Source organism: Zingiber officinale, chromosome 1A (assembly GCF_018446385.1).
Source record: "Zingiber officinale cultivar Zhangliang chromosome 1A, Zo_v1.1, whole genome shotgun sequence".
Classification (NCBI taxonomy): Eukaryota; Viridiplantae; Streptophyta; class Magnoliopsida; order Zingiberales; family Zingiberaceae; genus Zingiber; species Zingiber officinale.
The window spans coordinates 123,430,585-123,445,211 of NC_055987.1; the positions used below are offsets into that span (position 1 = coordinate 123,430,585).

Genomic DNA, 14,627 nt, shown 5'->3' on the forward strand with positions numbered 1-14,627 from the left:
TGTAGAAACAATGCTTTTAAAAAGACAAAGCAAACCTTCAGGATAGATTCATCTGCATCCAAAGCACTTATTTTTTTAATTTTTTGACAATCTAAATATACAACTCTTCAAACCAACTAAGTACAACTCTTCAAACCGACTAAGTCAACTGACTAAGTCAAAGTGATCGATTTGGTCCCGAGAAAATTTCTCACTGACCACTAAGACAAATCCATAAGCACAAATGACTCATCGCTCCGCAAACAATATTCCAAGATTGTCTTCTGACTAAAGAAAATTAATCCACAGTACATCCAAACACTTATAGATCCGCTATTTTAATAACTTCTTAATACCACCCCAGGAATATAAAAAAATATATAAATATAAATATACAAATGTTAGACGTATGATGAAATAAACCCCATATCGTCGTTCGTGAGAATCAATCACATGCATCCAAGCACTCAAGACTGCCTTTCTAATTGTTTATTTGGATTCAATTCCGCTACTTTCGGCTTCTAGTTAGAAAGCTAATGATTCTCTACACTTGAGAGATTGCATCTAACATAATTATCAGAACATCTCAACAACAACAAATTCTCACACTTGCAAGATCATTCTTCACACAGATCAGTACCACCATGACCATGCCTTGCAAAAGCCTTAGAAAATATGGCATTTCGCCCTCAAATCATACAGCACAAGCGATTCAACTTTTCCTCATTTCTAGAACTTCTACCACTCTTGATAAACAAAGAATACAGACATAAAAGAGGGGGGGAAAAGGAATCTCAATCAAGCAACATCAATCAACAATGTTGAAACATCAGCTGGACTCTTCATTAAGGGGCCTGGCATGCACTACATCCACAGCAACAGTTTAGTGCCTTTCTGATGACATCAATATATGAACACTGCTTTTTTCACTTTGACAAGTGTAAACTTCTACGGAAAGGTAAATTGATCACGCAGCAACCACTGGATCCTGCAGATGAAACGGAAAGGAAGGCCACAGTGAAGATAATGGTAGCAAAACAATAAAATTAAATCAGCAGCGTATAGTTTTCTTGTGCAACTGCATTTTTGTGTTATTAAAGAAAGGCACGAAATACTAGTCTTAGGATTCGTAAGGGTCGACGCTACTAAAAGAAAATGATGGATCAAATCAGGCATGCATTTTCTGATGCCTGATCGAACAGACAATATGCTTAAGATGTTTGATCAAACCTGTGAGAACCATAGTAACCTTATCCTTTTATTTCTATGAGTAAAAGACATTGCAATGAAAATACTGAATCAAAGAGGCAAATTTACAGGTTAATCCAGATAATTTGCTACAAAGTTACTTCCGATATAAATTTCAGCTATCAATTAACGAACCAACTGCGTGTTGATGTCTAATAACGAATCCAACAAGTTTGTTAGGTACTTAACCTCCTTCAAGGTTATTTATGGCTAGAGGACACAAGAAACCAGCAGTTTTTGATAGATTGGGCAAAAGTGATTCTAGAGTAACATCAGGAAACGATTAGAGTAGAATTATTAAAAGGCTTCAAAATTGATACCACAAGGTGCTAGAGACATCGATTTGAAGTAATGAGGACATATTGGGAAACAATAATTCTCATCTCCCTTAATGAAATCACCTAACAAATAATAAGGTTCCTCTCTAGACCAATGTAATGAAATTATATTTAGAAATAGTTTAAAGTAACCCACCCGTCAACAACATCTTCCATAAACAATTTTAACTATCAGCTATAGCAAGACTATGCGAGTGATTTCAGGTTTTGATGTTCAAAAATAGTTCAAATTAATAGTAATAAAGTTTAAACTTTCAATATGAAACAAGTAGGATCCACTACCTTTGCTGTTAAATTTGAGACTGCCAATTGAAACTTTTCCTTCGTTCTAGCGCCTGCAATATGACCAGCCTTTGCTACCTTTCCAAAAGCACCATTTAACCAAGACGTTCCAGCAGATACGTATCTGGACTCTCAAGCAAAATACATCAGCAATTGAATGAAAGTTTAAGACCCACTTGCTACTATATCCATGAGAATTAAGAACACTGAAACAATACTAAAAAAATAGAAGCAATGCACATGGCATTCAACATAAAGTTATGCCTAATTTCAAAAATTTGAATGGAACTATCTTCTGAAGATGGTTCTCTACCCTATAAAATATACTAAAAACATCACCAAAATAAGACTTGAATTAGTATTGCTAGTACCAGACAAGATGCTCAACACTAAAGTATGGATTAAATTTGCCAACATTTTGGATATTGAATAACAACAATGAAACATTAGTCAATGTTATTATTAGAAGATGATTAGGGAGACCAGAATTCGTGTAATAACAAATGATTTATTTAATTTTCACACTACTGATGTTATAGCATTGGAGTGCCAAATAGTTGGGACTGACACGGTTTGATGATGAATACCAGAAAATAGAAACAAAATGGATAATGAAACAGCTAAGGTAAATGAAGAATGGAAAGTAATCAAGGTTCTAAAAGCAAAGTATGCAAATAGCATGCAATAATCACCTAATGCATATATACATTAGATAGGCAACAGGCCTAAGCATATACACAAATGGAAATAGTTATATTAAAGAAATATATAATTTAAATAGTTGTCAAGCATGTAATCAATAAAAAGAATCATCCCAAGAAGTTTTAGATAATAGCACATTAATAAGTTTTAAGCTTCTAGCAATTGCCAACAATTTGTTAATGACTGAAAAAAATTATAGAATTCAAGAGCAATTGAAAATAAAATATTGTGTGATAGTGGACAATGTAAATTTCCAAACCCATGAAAAAAACCATTAAAGTTATCTGTTCAATCTAGTTTGCACTGAATTTTTCTTGTTCTCACTCATATATGCAATAGAACTGACTGATTCTGAAAGAAAGGATTCAAAAGGTTCAGAAAGGAAAGACCAATTAAATGAAAAAGTCAAAAAATTATGTTATTTTGCAAGGATAATTCAACTAAACCCTTTCTCCAATCGTAAAGAAGTAGCATGATGCTATAATTGCAGGAGAACAAATAGGAATATGCCTTCTACCAGAAAGTAGAAAATATAATCACTTGTTCCATTAGACCATAAATATCTCTCAATAATTCTCTAAAAAAAATTTTTGTCAAAGAAGAATCTATTTTCCCTTCGTTTTGTTGTAATCTTTAGTTTATAAGAAAGTGCAGCAAAAACTGATGCTGCAGATAACACAACTACCTGTTGGTCTTCACTGCTGTGCCAGTGTCATTCAGCTTGCGCTCTGCTGCAATTATTGCAGCCATTGTCTTATCAGACACATGTAGCTTTTGATCCACAGATTTTACTTTCTCATTGACAATAGATATTCCAACATTAAATTTCTCTGAAAGGCCAACACGCCTATCAAAAGAAATAACCCTTTCAGATGCAGTAGCTGATAATTTATGCTTCTCGTCAAATGCCTTAGCTTTGCTGAAAGCATCTTGTTTGAGGGCTGAACCCTTTGCTAGAACAGTGGATACAACAACATGAGCTTTATTTACATAGTCTTGTCCAGCACTTGGACTACTTCTACCACCCTACATGGATACAACCAGGTTACTCATTGCAATAATATCATATAATTAAAGCTCCGCGTAAAACATTGTATTGTTGTTTACAGACACCTCAATATTTGTCATGGAGTCAGGGATTGCAATTTCTGCCTCATTTAATGCAACTTGCTGCAGCATAAAAGGAAATTAACAAGTGAAACAGCCACAACATAACTATGTACCTACAAAGTCTTCAAAGAAATAAACATTAAACAATACCTCCTCAATTGTAGGAACATAATTTTCAACAGAAGCTATGTTGACAACTCGGTCAACGATAGTGGCACCCTACAGACAAACAACAAGCATAACAGACCATTAATTTGATGAAGAATCAACATTTAACAGCTGTAAATGATTAAATGAATAGCATTTGCAATCAAAGCAATAGCACTCAAAATTCCATGTGTTAAATTAATTCAGATCGAGGAAACTCGGAAGTCAATCTTTAAATATGTTGTCACACGTGAGACACATCAAAACACCTTTCAACTGGATAATCAAGAAGTGTTTAGTGCATTGTTTCTTTTTCCAATTCTAATTCGCAGAATTTTTTTCAGGCCCTAGAAAAATTTTACATGCTAAAATACACAATTTTCCTATTTAATTTAGAATAGGTGCAAAGTTGTCAAAGTATCATGAATCACTTTAAATAAATTTTGAACCATGAACCTTATTAGATCATAAGGTTAAGATAAAATTAAAAATGTTTTTTATGCTACTTCGTATCATAGTGTTATCAGTAAAGCAAACTAAAACTGATTCGTACAATGATGTATAGGTTCGAATCTATAATTACAATATACAGATTAATATTTATCTTATTTCTTTATGAAATAAATGGGCAATATGACATTTCACATTCAATACTTCTTAGCATTAGAAAATCATTCTTGACTCCACCCTTGTGGCCAACTTCAAGTTTGTATGAGATTGATATGGTGGAAGAGAGAAAGAGGAATGCAATAACCATGCCATGTAAAGAGAGGATGACTTTGATGCCACAAAACTTCTGAGTTGGCAATGGTTCCACCCTCATTGTTGTGTTGTTGTCTTAATGTACAACAACTTCTTCCCGATCACCATTGGGCACTGACTCATCAACACTTCAACCCTCACCATTGTTCTCATGCCTTAGTGTGGCATAGCTTCTACTCTATCACTATTGGGTGTCAGCTTCCTCTTGGCAATCGCCCACTCCATGCTTCCATGTGAAAAAGAAATTCTTCTATCTCTAACCTCTCCACTTTGTCTATCACATAACAATTTTTTTCTTCTTCTTTAGGATATATATTGATTTTAATACAATGCCTAATGGGTTATGTTTACTTCAAAGAGTTGAACTTGATATTAGATGATGCAATTGAACGGGACAAGATATTGTAAGTACCTCATGGTAGTTTTGATGTGATCAATCAAGTCAAGTTAGGTTCTGTTGTCTTTTGATGCCTTGTGTCTAAGTGTGCAAAAACTTAGGAGCACAGAAAATCAAGCGAAAGACGCAGTTAGCGAGAAGGACGGCATGCAAGAGAGTCGACGGGCTCAGTGCGTCCGAGGGATGAGGCGCTACGGAAGAGTACGCTGGTGGATGAGAAGGAAGCGCGCGGCATTTTCGAGGAACGAGAAGCCGGAGTGGAAGGTTGCTCAAGAAGGTCGGAAAATGGGTTCGGGTGAGCCCTATTCCGGATGGCCAAAATAACTCAATCGAGCAGAGTCGGAGCGGAAGACCCGAACAGAAAATCTACGTGGAGTTGACTGGAATCCGAGCGCCCAGAGCTACTCCGGACGCCCGGATCTCTTTTGTCTAGCAAGGCGCCCCTGGTCGAAGGCAATCCGGGTACCCGAAGTTGTTCCAGGCGCTCAGACCAGATAAAATATATCTTCGCCCGTTTCGAGTAGGTGTTACGATGTGGATAAAGTTTTATCCACACCCAGGCACCCGGAGCCCTTCCAGGCGCTCGGACTGCTCGACCAGTGGGTTATAAATAGAGTCATGGTCTTCTCCTTCAGAAAAACATAGTCAGTACTTCAATTCTAGTTCTGTCTTTAGTTTACGAGCTTAATTTATATGTACGAGACTTCTCCACCTCCGACATTTTGTTCAAGAAGGAGTTTTGTCTACTTAGCCGACTTTCCTTGGAATAGCAATATTCTAATTGTCAACCAAGTAAAAAACTCATTTGTCTCGTACTTGTTTCATTTTATTCTTTATTCTTGAAAGTGTGTAATTGTGCTAAAGCCCGATTGGTTGAGAAAGGTATTTTTGGCTTGTCTTGTTGTGCAGGGTAACTTACCCTCCTCTTGTCGGCCGCAAGGAACAAACAAGTGGTATTAGAGCCCCAACCACGTCAGAAGGACTAACCGCCGACCGAAGCATAAAAGACAATGGTCGGACCGAGCATCTATCCGCCTAAGTTCGAGGGGGAGTTCGCGACTTGGAGAAAGAAAATGGAGGTATTCTTCAAAACAAATTTTGAATTATTAATAATTATGAAGTATGATTTTGTAACACCGAAGGATCAGCAAGGGAACGACAAAGAAGAAAATCAATGGACGAAAAAGGAGCAAGACGACTTCATGGCAAACGACAAGATAGAATTTCATCTGCTGAGCGTTTTATCGCCACAAGAAGTCAACCAAATCAGAGCTTACGAGTCAGCCAAGGAGCTCTGGGAGAAATTCTTGAAACTACATGAAGGGACCTTGGAGGCAAAACTCACGAGAAGGGACCTGCTCCGGAACCAGATCAGCAACCTCCGGTTAGAAGAAGGTGAAACCGTCACACACGTACACTCGAGGATCAAAGAACTCATGACCGGACTCACGAATCTCGGAGAAAAGTAACCAACCGAGATTCACTAAGGTAGGCGCTTAACGCTTTCCCTAGAACATCTGAATGGTTAACCTTAGTAGATGCATATTACATCTCTAGGGACCTAGAGGTAAGTACTTTAGAAGAATTATTTTCTACATTTGAAGTACATAAAACTAGATGTGCATATCTAAAGGAGCTCAAACAAAATGTTGCCTTAAAGGCAAAAATCGATGAACCAGAGTCTAAAACTTCTCTCGACGATGATGAAACGACATTTATGGTAAGGAAGTTTAAAAAATTCTTTAAAGCTAATAAATTCAATCAAATACAGGCCAAAAGAAGAAAAAGAAGAGTGAGGTGCTATCATTGCAATGAAGAAGGGCATGTCAAAGACAACTGCCCAAAACTGAAGAACAAGGATAAAGACAAGAAACCAACCCAGAAGAAGCACCAAAATCTAAAGACGACATGGGATGAAACATTGTCATCAGATTCAGAAGTCGTAGTCATGCCGGACTTGCACTGATGGCAAGTCACCAAGAAGACGATCAAGCAAGCACATCCGAGATGAGCATCAAGAGTATCAATGAAGGGGGAGCAATGTTAGAAGAAAGCAGCACTACAAGGGGAACTTCAAATAATGAGATCGACAAGATAAGTCAGGTACGATCTCTATCTTCTGACCAATTATTTGAATTTATTAAAATTTTATCAAAAAATTCATGTCAATTAGAAAATGTTAATAAAAATTTATTAAAAAAAATAATAAGTTAAAAGGAACCTTACCAATATCTTATGGATTAGAAGATTACGACAAACTAAAAATTGAAATGAAAAATTGAAAGTAAATATAGAAAATTTAAAGAATTCTGTATATTCGAATATAGCTATTTCAAATTTTAAAAAAGACTAAACTGACACTTTAGATATCATAAGGGTCAAATTAGAAGAATATCACAAAAATATATTCCGAGAAAATTTTTGATTAATCAAGTAGGAAGGAACCTATATTGGGTTCAAAAATCATGCTTAGATTAAATGTTTATGCATGTCTTACTTTTAAATTTTGATGCATTTTTTTTTAAAATTGATTAACATTCTAAATAAATTGTTTCATTTAATTTCTATTCAAAATTAATTAGATATTTATTTTTCCGAGAAAGATGATTTAATAGAAAAAATTTCATAATTTTCTGTTCATAACATTATTTCTTATGAATTTTCTATCAGAAATCATATTTTTCAATTAAAAATTTTTCCATAGAGTTATTTTTGAAAAATTTATTTTTCTGTGAAAACTCATCATGTTCTCTATCAAAGAAAATATTTTTGAAATTTTTTTACCTTTATTGAATTTTCTATCAAAATACTGATTTTTAATATTAAAAATTCTTGAACGTACAATTTTTGAAAATTTATTTTTTCTGAAAAATAATTGCTCTATTTTTAGAAATTTTTTCAAGATTTGTTGAGCTTAAAAACTATTTTTAACGCAATTTTTAAAGAAAATATGTCTTTATGTAGAAAAGAATTTATTACTACTAAAATTAATTACAATTTTTCATAAAAAAATTATCTCTGCTTTGGATATGTCTATTTAACTGTTATAAAAATTTTCAGAATTTTCCCACGAATAAAAATATTTTTTCAAATTATTTTGTTTTAAATGGTTTATAAATTAAAAAAAATCCAGATTTTCGAAATTTAAAGCTCATGATTTTTCTAGATTTATCTCTTAGGCTCTGTTTTGAATTTATTTCAAGTTATACCCCTATTTTTAATGTGATCAAATGATGAGAATTAGAGGTTAAGTCTAGGGGGAGGGTACATCTTGATTTTTACACATTTTTTTAATTGCATAAATTATACTAATTATCTTACTGTTATTTGTTTTAGTTTATCCTAACTTAAGTTATTTTGCTCACATCAAAAAAGGAGAAATTGTAAGTACCCGTGGTAGTTTTGATATGATCAATCAAGTCAAGTTAGGTCATGTTGTCTTTTAATGCCTTATGTCTAAGTGTGCAGGAACTTAGGAGCATAGGAAGTCGAACGAAAGGCGCAGCTAGCAAGAAGGACAACACGGAAGAGATTCGACGGACTCGGTGTATCCAAGGGACGAGGTGCTGCGGAAGAGTACGCTAGCGGACGAGAAGGAAGTGCGCGACATTTCATAGGGACGGGAAGTCGAAGCGAAGGTTGCTCGAGAAGGCCGGAAAATGAGTTCGGGTGAGCCCTATTCTGGATGGCCGAAATCACCCAAGCGAGCAAAGCCAAAACAGAAGACCCGGACAAAAAGTCACTGTGGAGTTGACTGGAGTTCGGGCGCCCGAACCTCTTTTGTCCAGCCGGGGGCGCCTTGGTGAGGCGCCCCTGATCGAAGGCGATCCGGGCGCCCGAAGCTATTCCAAGACCTGGACCAAATAAAATATATCTTCTCCCATTTCGCGTAGTCATTGCGATGTGGATAAAGTTTTATCTACACCCAGATGCCCAGACTGCTCGACCAGTGGACTATAAATAGAACCCTGGCCTTCTCCTTCAGAATAACACACTCAGTACTTCAATTCTAGTTCTGCCTTTAGTTTACGAGCTTAATTTCCGTGTACGAGGCTTCTCCGCCTCCGATGTTTTGTTCGAGAATGAGATTTGTCTACTGAACCGACTTTCCTTGGAGTAGCAATCCTCTAATTGTCAACCAAGTAAAAACTCGTTTGTCTCGTACTTGTTTCATTTCATTCTTTATTTTTTTAAAGTGTGTAATTGTGCTAAAGCCCAATTGTTTGAGAAAGGTATTTTTGGCTGGCCTTGTTAAGCAGGGCAACTCAACCCCTCTGTTTTGCCGCTGCAAGGGACCAACAGATATAACACCTGAAAGCATTGTTTAGTAAGAAAAATTGAATCACAAATTAAGATCACTAACATCACAACCATCTCTACAATACATCACAACAACTAAAGTCTTCATAAATCCAGCAAAAAAGCTGAGAATGCCAGTAGCAATACTAGATGTGTAACACTGATCATCTTCATCTACCAATTAATCATTATTCACTCTCAGGGGAATTGTTTTGCTGGAAGTATTTACATCTTAACTAGCTTTTCCACTTGATATCATTTTGTTGCTTTACTCCTTTCCTCCTCAACTCCATTCCATTAACACTACAGAAGATACCTCATGAAAGCAACATCACCTACTAAGTGAAATGAAAGTTTTGTACATTGTGAGTGCTTCAATATGCCTAAGTAAATCACCTAGATTATGCAAATGAAGGAAGTTTCGAATAAACATAACGTGCAAGTAAATGAAAGTGTTCAAAAATAATGCAATCTTACCTAAGTAATGATTCCGAGCCTTTATAATCAAACCATAGTTTAGGCTATAGCGTCAGATACTCATACCTATTACACCATTTTTACACACCTTTTCCAATTTAGTCGGCACACTTTTAGTCGAATGAAGGTACTATACTATTAGTAATCTTTCCCAGATAAGAAGATACTTTATGGAACTAAACTCAGTCTTCAGAATAAGAAGCAAAATTATGAGTCTTCGCCTCCAAGAGAAAAATTATAAATGATAACCACATAACTAGCTAAGATCACCAATGATCCCCTCCTCAAGCAATTTTTGGAGTCATAAGAACAAAAAATTGAAGTAATTTAAGTCATCGGCCAGAAAATGTATAACTCTTACAGGTTTTTTTTCTATTAAAAAAATCTCCAGTAAAAAATAGTGAGTTGCGCAATTACATGGTTGGAAAAATTGGGAAAGCGAAGGTACCGATAGTAACAATGCGATCTCTAGTGCTCTTGGTTCTTTGAATGTTACAAACGCGACCCGCTCACTGCCAGTGTCCCTGCCGCTGCCGTAACAAAAATAGGCATTTTTCACGACAAAACGAATACACAAAAAATTCAAGAAAGAGAGTTCTGAATAGTGCTTCAATCGATAAGAGATTAAAATCAACCCAGCGAAAGGAAAATCAACAAAGATAGCGTTAACAAAACAAGAAACGCTTACCCACGGATCTCGATTTGTTCGATATCTCCTGAAAAAGAGAAAAAATCCCGGATCTCCCTTTCTCCAGCTAGATCCGAGATATTCCGAACTCGAACCGTTCTCGTCTAGAAGAAAAATGCCGGACCGCACACGCACCATAATCGAGTCATTCATCGGAAAACAATCGAAAAGAATAGCCAAAAATAACCAAAATAGAACATTTTTTTGCTCTAATCTCTGGCCATTACCTCCATCTCCTGGTCAGAAATAGGGAGAGAAAAAGTACTTTTTCAGTGATCGCTGCGTCGTCTCTCCCGGAATCTTTCCAACTTGGGGCGTTGGAGGAAGAAAAAAACCGATGTAATATCAATACCCTTCCATGTTTAAAAAACATCGAGAAGACCACTAAGCCGATTAACTGATAAATATCTGAAAGGGCATGATCGTTGATAAGGACTATCAGTAGGGGTAAAGTTGGGATCAGATTACCAGTTGCATTTCGGCTGGCGGCGCCCCACTGGCTATTGCTTGTTGAACTAGAAGACATCTGATCCGTCGGATGGATATCTAACGGTAGATATTGTGAACCAGTGGTGCGAGATTTGATTGGCATGGGCGACGTTTAACTTCTTTATAATTTTCCTAATTCCGTTGACAGCTCAATCACCTTCGCAGCCATTCGCTTCGCTTTAACGCTGGGTCTACGCTGATAGGGGCGGGGCCCGCTAGAGGTCTACGTGGCCCACGCTAATATTTGAACGATAAGGCGTATTAATTTGTCATCCCAGATTAAATTAAATATTTTAATTTAGAGAATGTTTGACTGAGTTTATAAATTTTCTAAAATCATTTATAAGTTATTTTGAAATTTATAAATTTTTCAAATTTATTTGATAAATTTTTTTTAAAATAGCTCTTAAGTTATCAAAAATAAATTGTTTTGGAACTTATAAGTTGTTTTTAAAAAAATATGGAAGCTCCTATTTTTTAAAAAAAAATTATTTTAATAATTTTCTTCTTTAAAATATCCTTATATAATTTCATAAATCCTTATCTTATCCTTCATGAATTTTTATAAATCTAATATCTTTCTATCTTCGTGGATTTTTCTTCCAGGTATCATCTTCTCCACCAATGTCTCTTTTCAATTTTCTCTTTCCTGATGTAGAAATTCACCCAAACCCCTCTATTAATAAAAAATCCAAAATCCTCGATTAATAGTATTATACTTTTTTTGATATTTTATTAATAAAAAAAATCTTATAATACCAAACACATCAGTACTTTAAGTTGATTGTAATAAGTTCACCCAAATATTTTAACATCTTATTTTTAAAATAAGACCTAACAACTTATAAGCTCCTAAAATAACTTATAAATTGTACGAGCTTATAAACTATTTTTAATAAGTTTAGTCAAACATCATCTTCATATCATTCTGAATAAAATTATTTACTAATTTAATTAAGAATATAGTCACTTTAATAATTAATTTTAATGAAGTCTAAAATTAAATTATATTAATTTATTTATCTTTTTACATTATCTAATTTTAATACTTATTAATAATTTTCTTTATAAGTATTAATAATTTTTTTACAAGTTTTTTTATATACAAATATAAACTATCTTTAATCTCACGTCTTAGATTAGATTGACGTATTATGAACGGAAAAACTTTTGTAAATATGACCGATTAAATTAAAAATCATATCTTTCTTTATCTATGGACTAAAATCAGGTATAGTATTTATTATTCTCAATTTAATATATAATATAAAAAAATAAATTAATTTTTATGAGAAAGAGTATGTTATTGTAGCTTGAACTGGTGCATCTTTACTATGTCCAATTTATAAATTTATATACTAATTTATATATATTCATGTGTATTACATGTGCAATAAAATATACTCTACAAATGATTGGTGTTTATTATTAATCTATTTAAAATTGACAACTTTATTATCCAAAAGATTTTTTTAACCAAGTTACCCCTATATAATCATAAATATTTTTAAAATTTAATTTAGTATTTGATAGGTTAATTAAAAATTTGTAAAATTAAATTAATAATAATATTAATTGTAAAAAAAATTAGGTTAATTAAAAAATTTTAAAAAATTAAATTAATAATAATATTAATTGTAATAATATTTTAGGTTAATTTAAAATTTTTTAAAAAAATTAAATTAATATTAATTGTGATAATATTCACGTATTTGTAACATAAGATGGTGTCAATTCTAACGATCCTATTCCACTCTAAAGCCCATAGCATCTCCAATGTAAGTTTTTTAAAAGGTTTATAAAATTAAAAAAAAACTCAATAAAAAAACTCTAATGAGTATGGAGATAAGTTTTGAGATTTTAGTTAAAGAATAAGTTTGAAAAATTAAACTCTTTTTTTCTCTTGAACATGGAGATATTAATCATTGAAAAACTAATATTGCATGTTTGACTTTTTAAACCATTAAATATTTTATTTAATAGTTAAATTATATATCTTTCTTTTGAAAATAAATATATTTGATAAGTTAAAAAAATAAAAATGATTATAATTAAATTAAAATTCATAAGTTAATTAAATATTAAATAAAAATTATAAATTAAATTAAATTAAAAACATAAGTTCATTAATTTATTAATTAAAATTTATAAATAAATTAAATTAAAAATGAAAATTAATTAAAATATTAAGTAAAAATTATATAGAGATATTAAATGAAAAAATAATAAATAAAGATATGTGATTTGTAATGTAGGACCACAAAAAAATTGTATGGAGATTTTTTTTTATTGTGAAGAGAATGGTAAGTTTTTTTCACTTTTGATGTGGCATATTAGAAATTACAAAAAAGCTTCTAGAGAGATTTGACTATTTGAGATGTTCTCAGGACATCTCTAATGGTTAGAGCTCTAAATGAATTTTTTTCATGATTCCAATATCACATCAATAATATGAAATTTTATTTAAATATCTCCAATAGTTAAAGCTCTAAATAAGTTTTTTTATGATCTCATTCATAGTATAAGTTGCATGGCTTCATGCATATTACATCAAATTCAAGATAAAAAAGCAGGTCTGTATTTTTATTACTATTAAATTACAAATCTCAAACCTCATATCTACAATGGTTTAAAAATTTTTATTTAGTTTTTTGAATTTTACAAACCTCTCATAAACTTTGTATTGGAGATGTTCTCTTTAGATTTTACAAACCTTTCATAAACCTTTTCCAATGCCCTCAAAGTACTTCACATCCAACTATGCGAGTCACAATATTACAAATTTAACACATCTATTATTTTTATATAAATTACACCGTCTATCCATGATTACTGTCTTTACATATTTATTTTTACATAAATTACATTGCTTATCCGTGGTTACTGGCTATACTTATTTATTTTTACATAAATTACATTGCTTATCCGTGGTTACTGTCTATACCTATTTACATAAATGTTGCAACCCAAGATTGCCACAATTATTATTTTCCATAAAAAGAGCATCACAAGTATTATTTTCCATAAAAAGAGCATCACAAATAGGGCTATAAACGAGTAGAGTCAAGCCGAGTTTTTGGGGTATTCGTTGATAAGGTAATTGAGCCGAGCCGAACTTAAAATGAACCAAGTTTTTGAAATAATTATTCAAACTTAGTTTAATTTATTTTTTATAAGTTTGAACTTATTTGAAATTTAGCTTGTTATAGATATTATCGAGCTTTTAATTCAAGTTTAACTTGAGCTTAATTCGAACTCGGATTGTTTAGATGTTATCGAGTTTCAATTTAAATTTGTTTAATTGTTTAAAAATTTTAATTATTTGATTGATTATTAAGTTTCATAATTTTAATTTATTTATTTTATTTTATTAAAAAAAAATTATTAATGAATATAATTCATAAACATTCAATTTATTTAATATATGTTAAAACTTATTTATTTAATTTAACAAATTATATTTATTTGTTTAATTTAACAAACTATTCAAATTTATAAACTTGTTCAAATAAGTTAATTTAACAAATTAAACTTGTTCAAATAAATTAATTTAACTCAAATTTATAACTGAACTAATATAAATAAACTTATTCCCACGAATATAAATAAATTCATTCACAAATAATTGGTTCATTTTCATTTAATTCACAAATAATTGGTTCATTTTCATTTACAATTGGTTCACTTACAACCTAATAGATAGTTCCCC

At 32.5% G+C, this 14,627-nt stretch overlaps 1 protein-coding gene across 1 annotated transcript; it reads right to left on the reverse strand.

Annotated features, from left to right (window-relative positions):
* Window positions 1–552: 552 nt before the first annotated feature.
* LOC122030248 (binding partner of ACD11 1-like) lies at window positions 553–10,797 on the reverse strand. The gene is made up of 8 exons (XM_042589433.1): window positions 10,657–10,797; window positions 10,430–10,533; window positions 10,190–10,271; window positions 3,810–3,878; window positions 3,663–3,719; window positions 3,235–3,575; window positions 1,848–1,971; window positions 553–967 (listed from the first exon to the last, which is right to left on the reverse strand). The coding sequence occupies exons 1-8, from the start codon at window positions 10,660–10,662 to the stop codon at window positions 947–949; spliced, it is 804 nt and encodes a 267-aa protein (XP_042445367.1). The 5' UTR covers window positions 10,663–10,797; the 3' UTR covers window positions 553–946.
* Window positions 10,798–14,627: the final 3,830 nt, after the last annotated feature.

Excerpts from the sequence above, each read along its gene's own strand:
- LOC122030248 (XM_042589433.1), bottom strand. Across the intron at positions 3,879-10,189 it reads AGATCGCATTGTTACTATCG|GGTGCCACTATCGTTGACCG; the intron begins GTACCTTCGCTT and ends GTTTGTCTGTAG. Across the intron at positions 968-1,847 it reads TCTCAAATTTAACAGCAAAG|GATCCAGTGGTTGCTGCGTG; the intron begins GTAGTGGATCCT and ends TTTCATCTGCAG.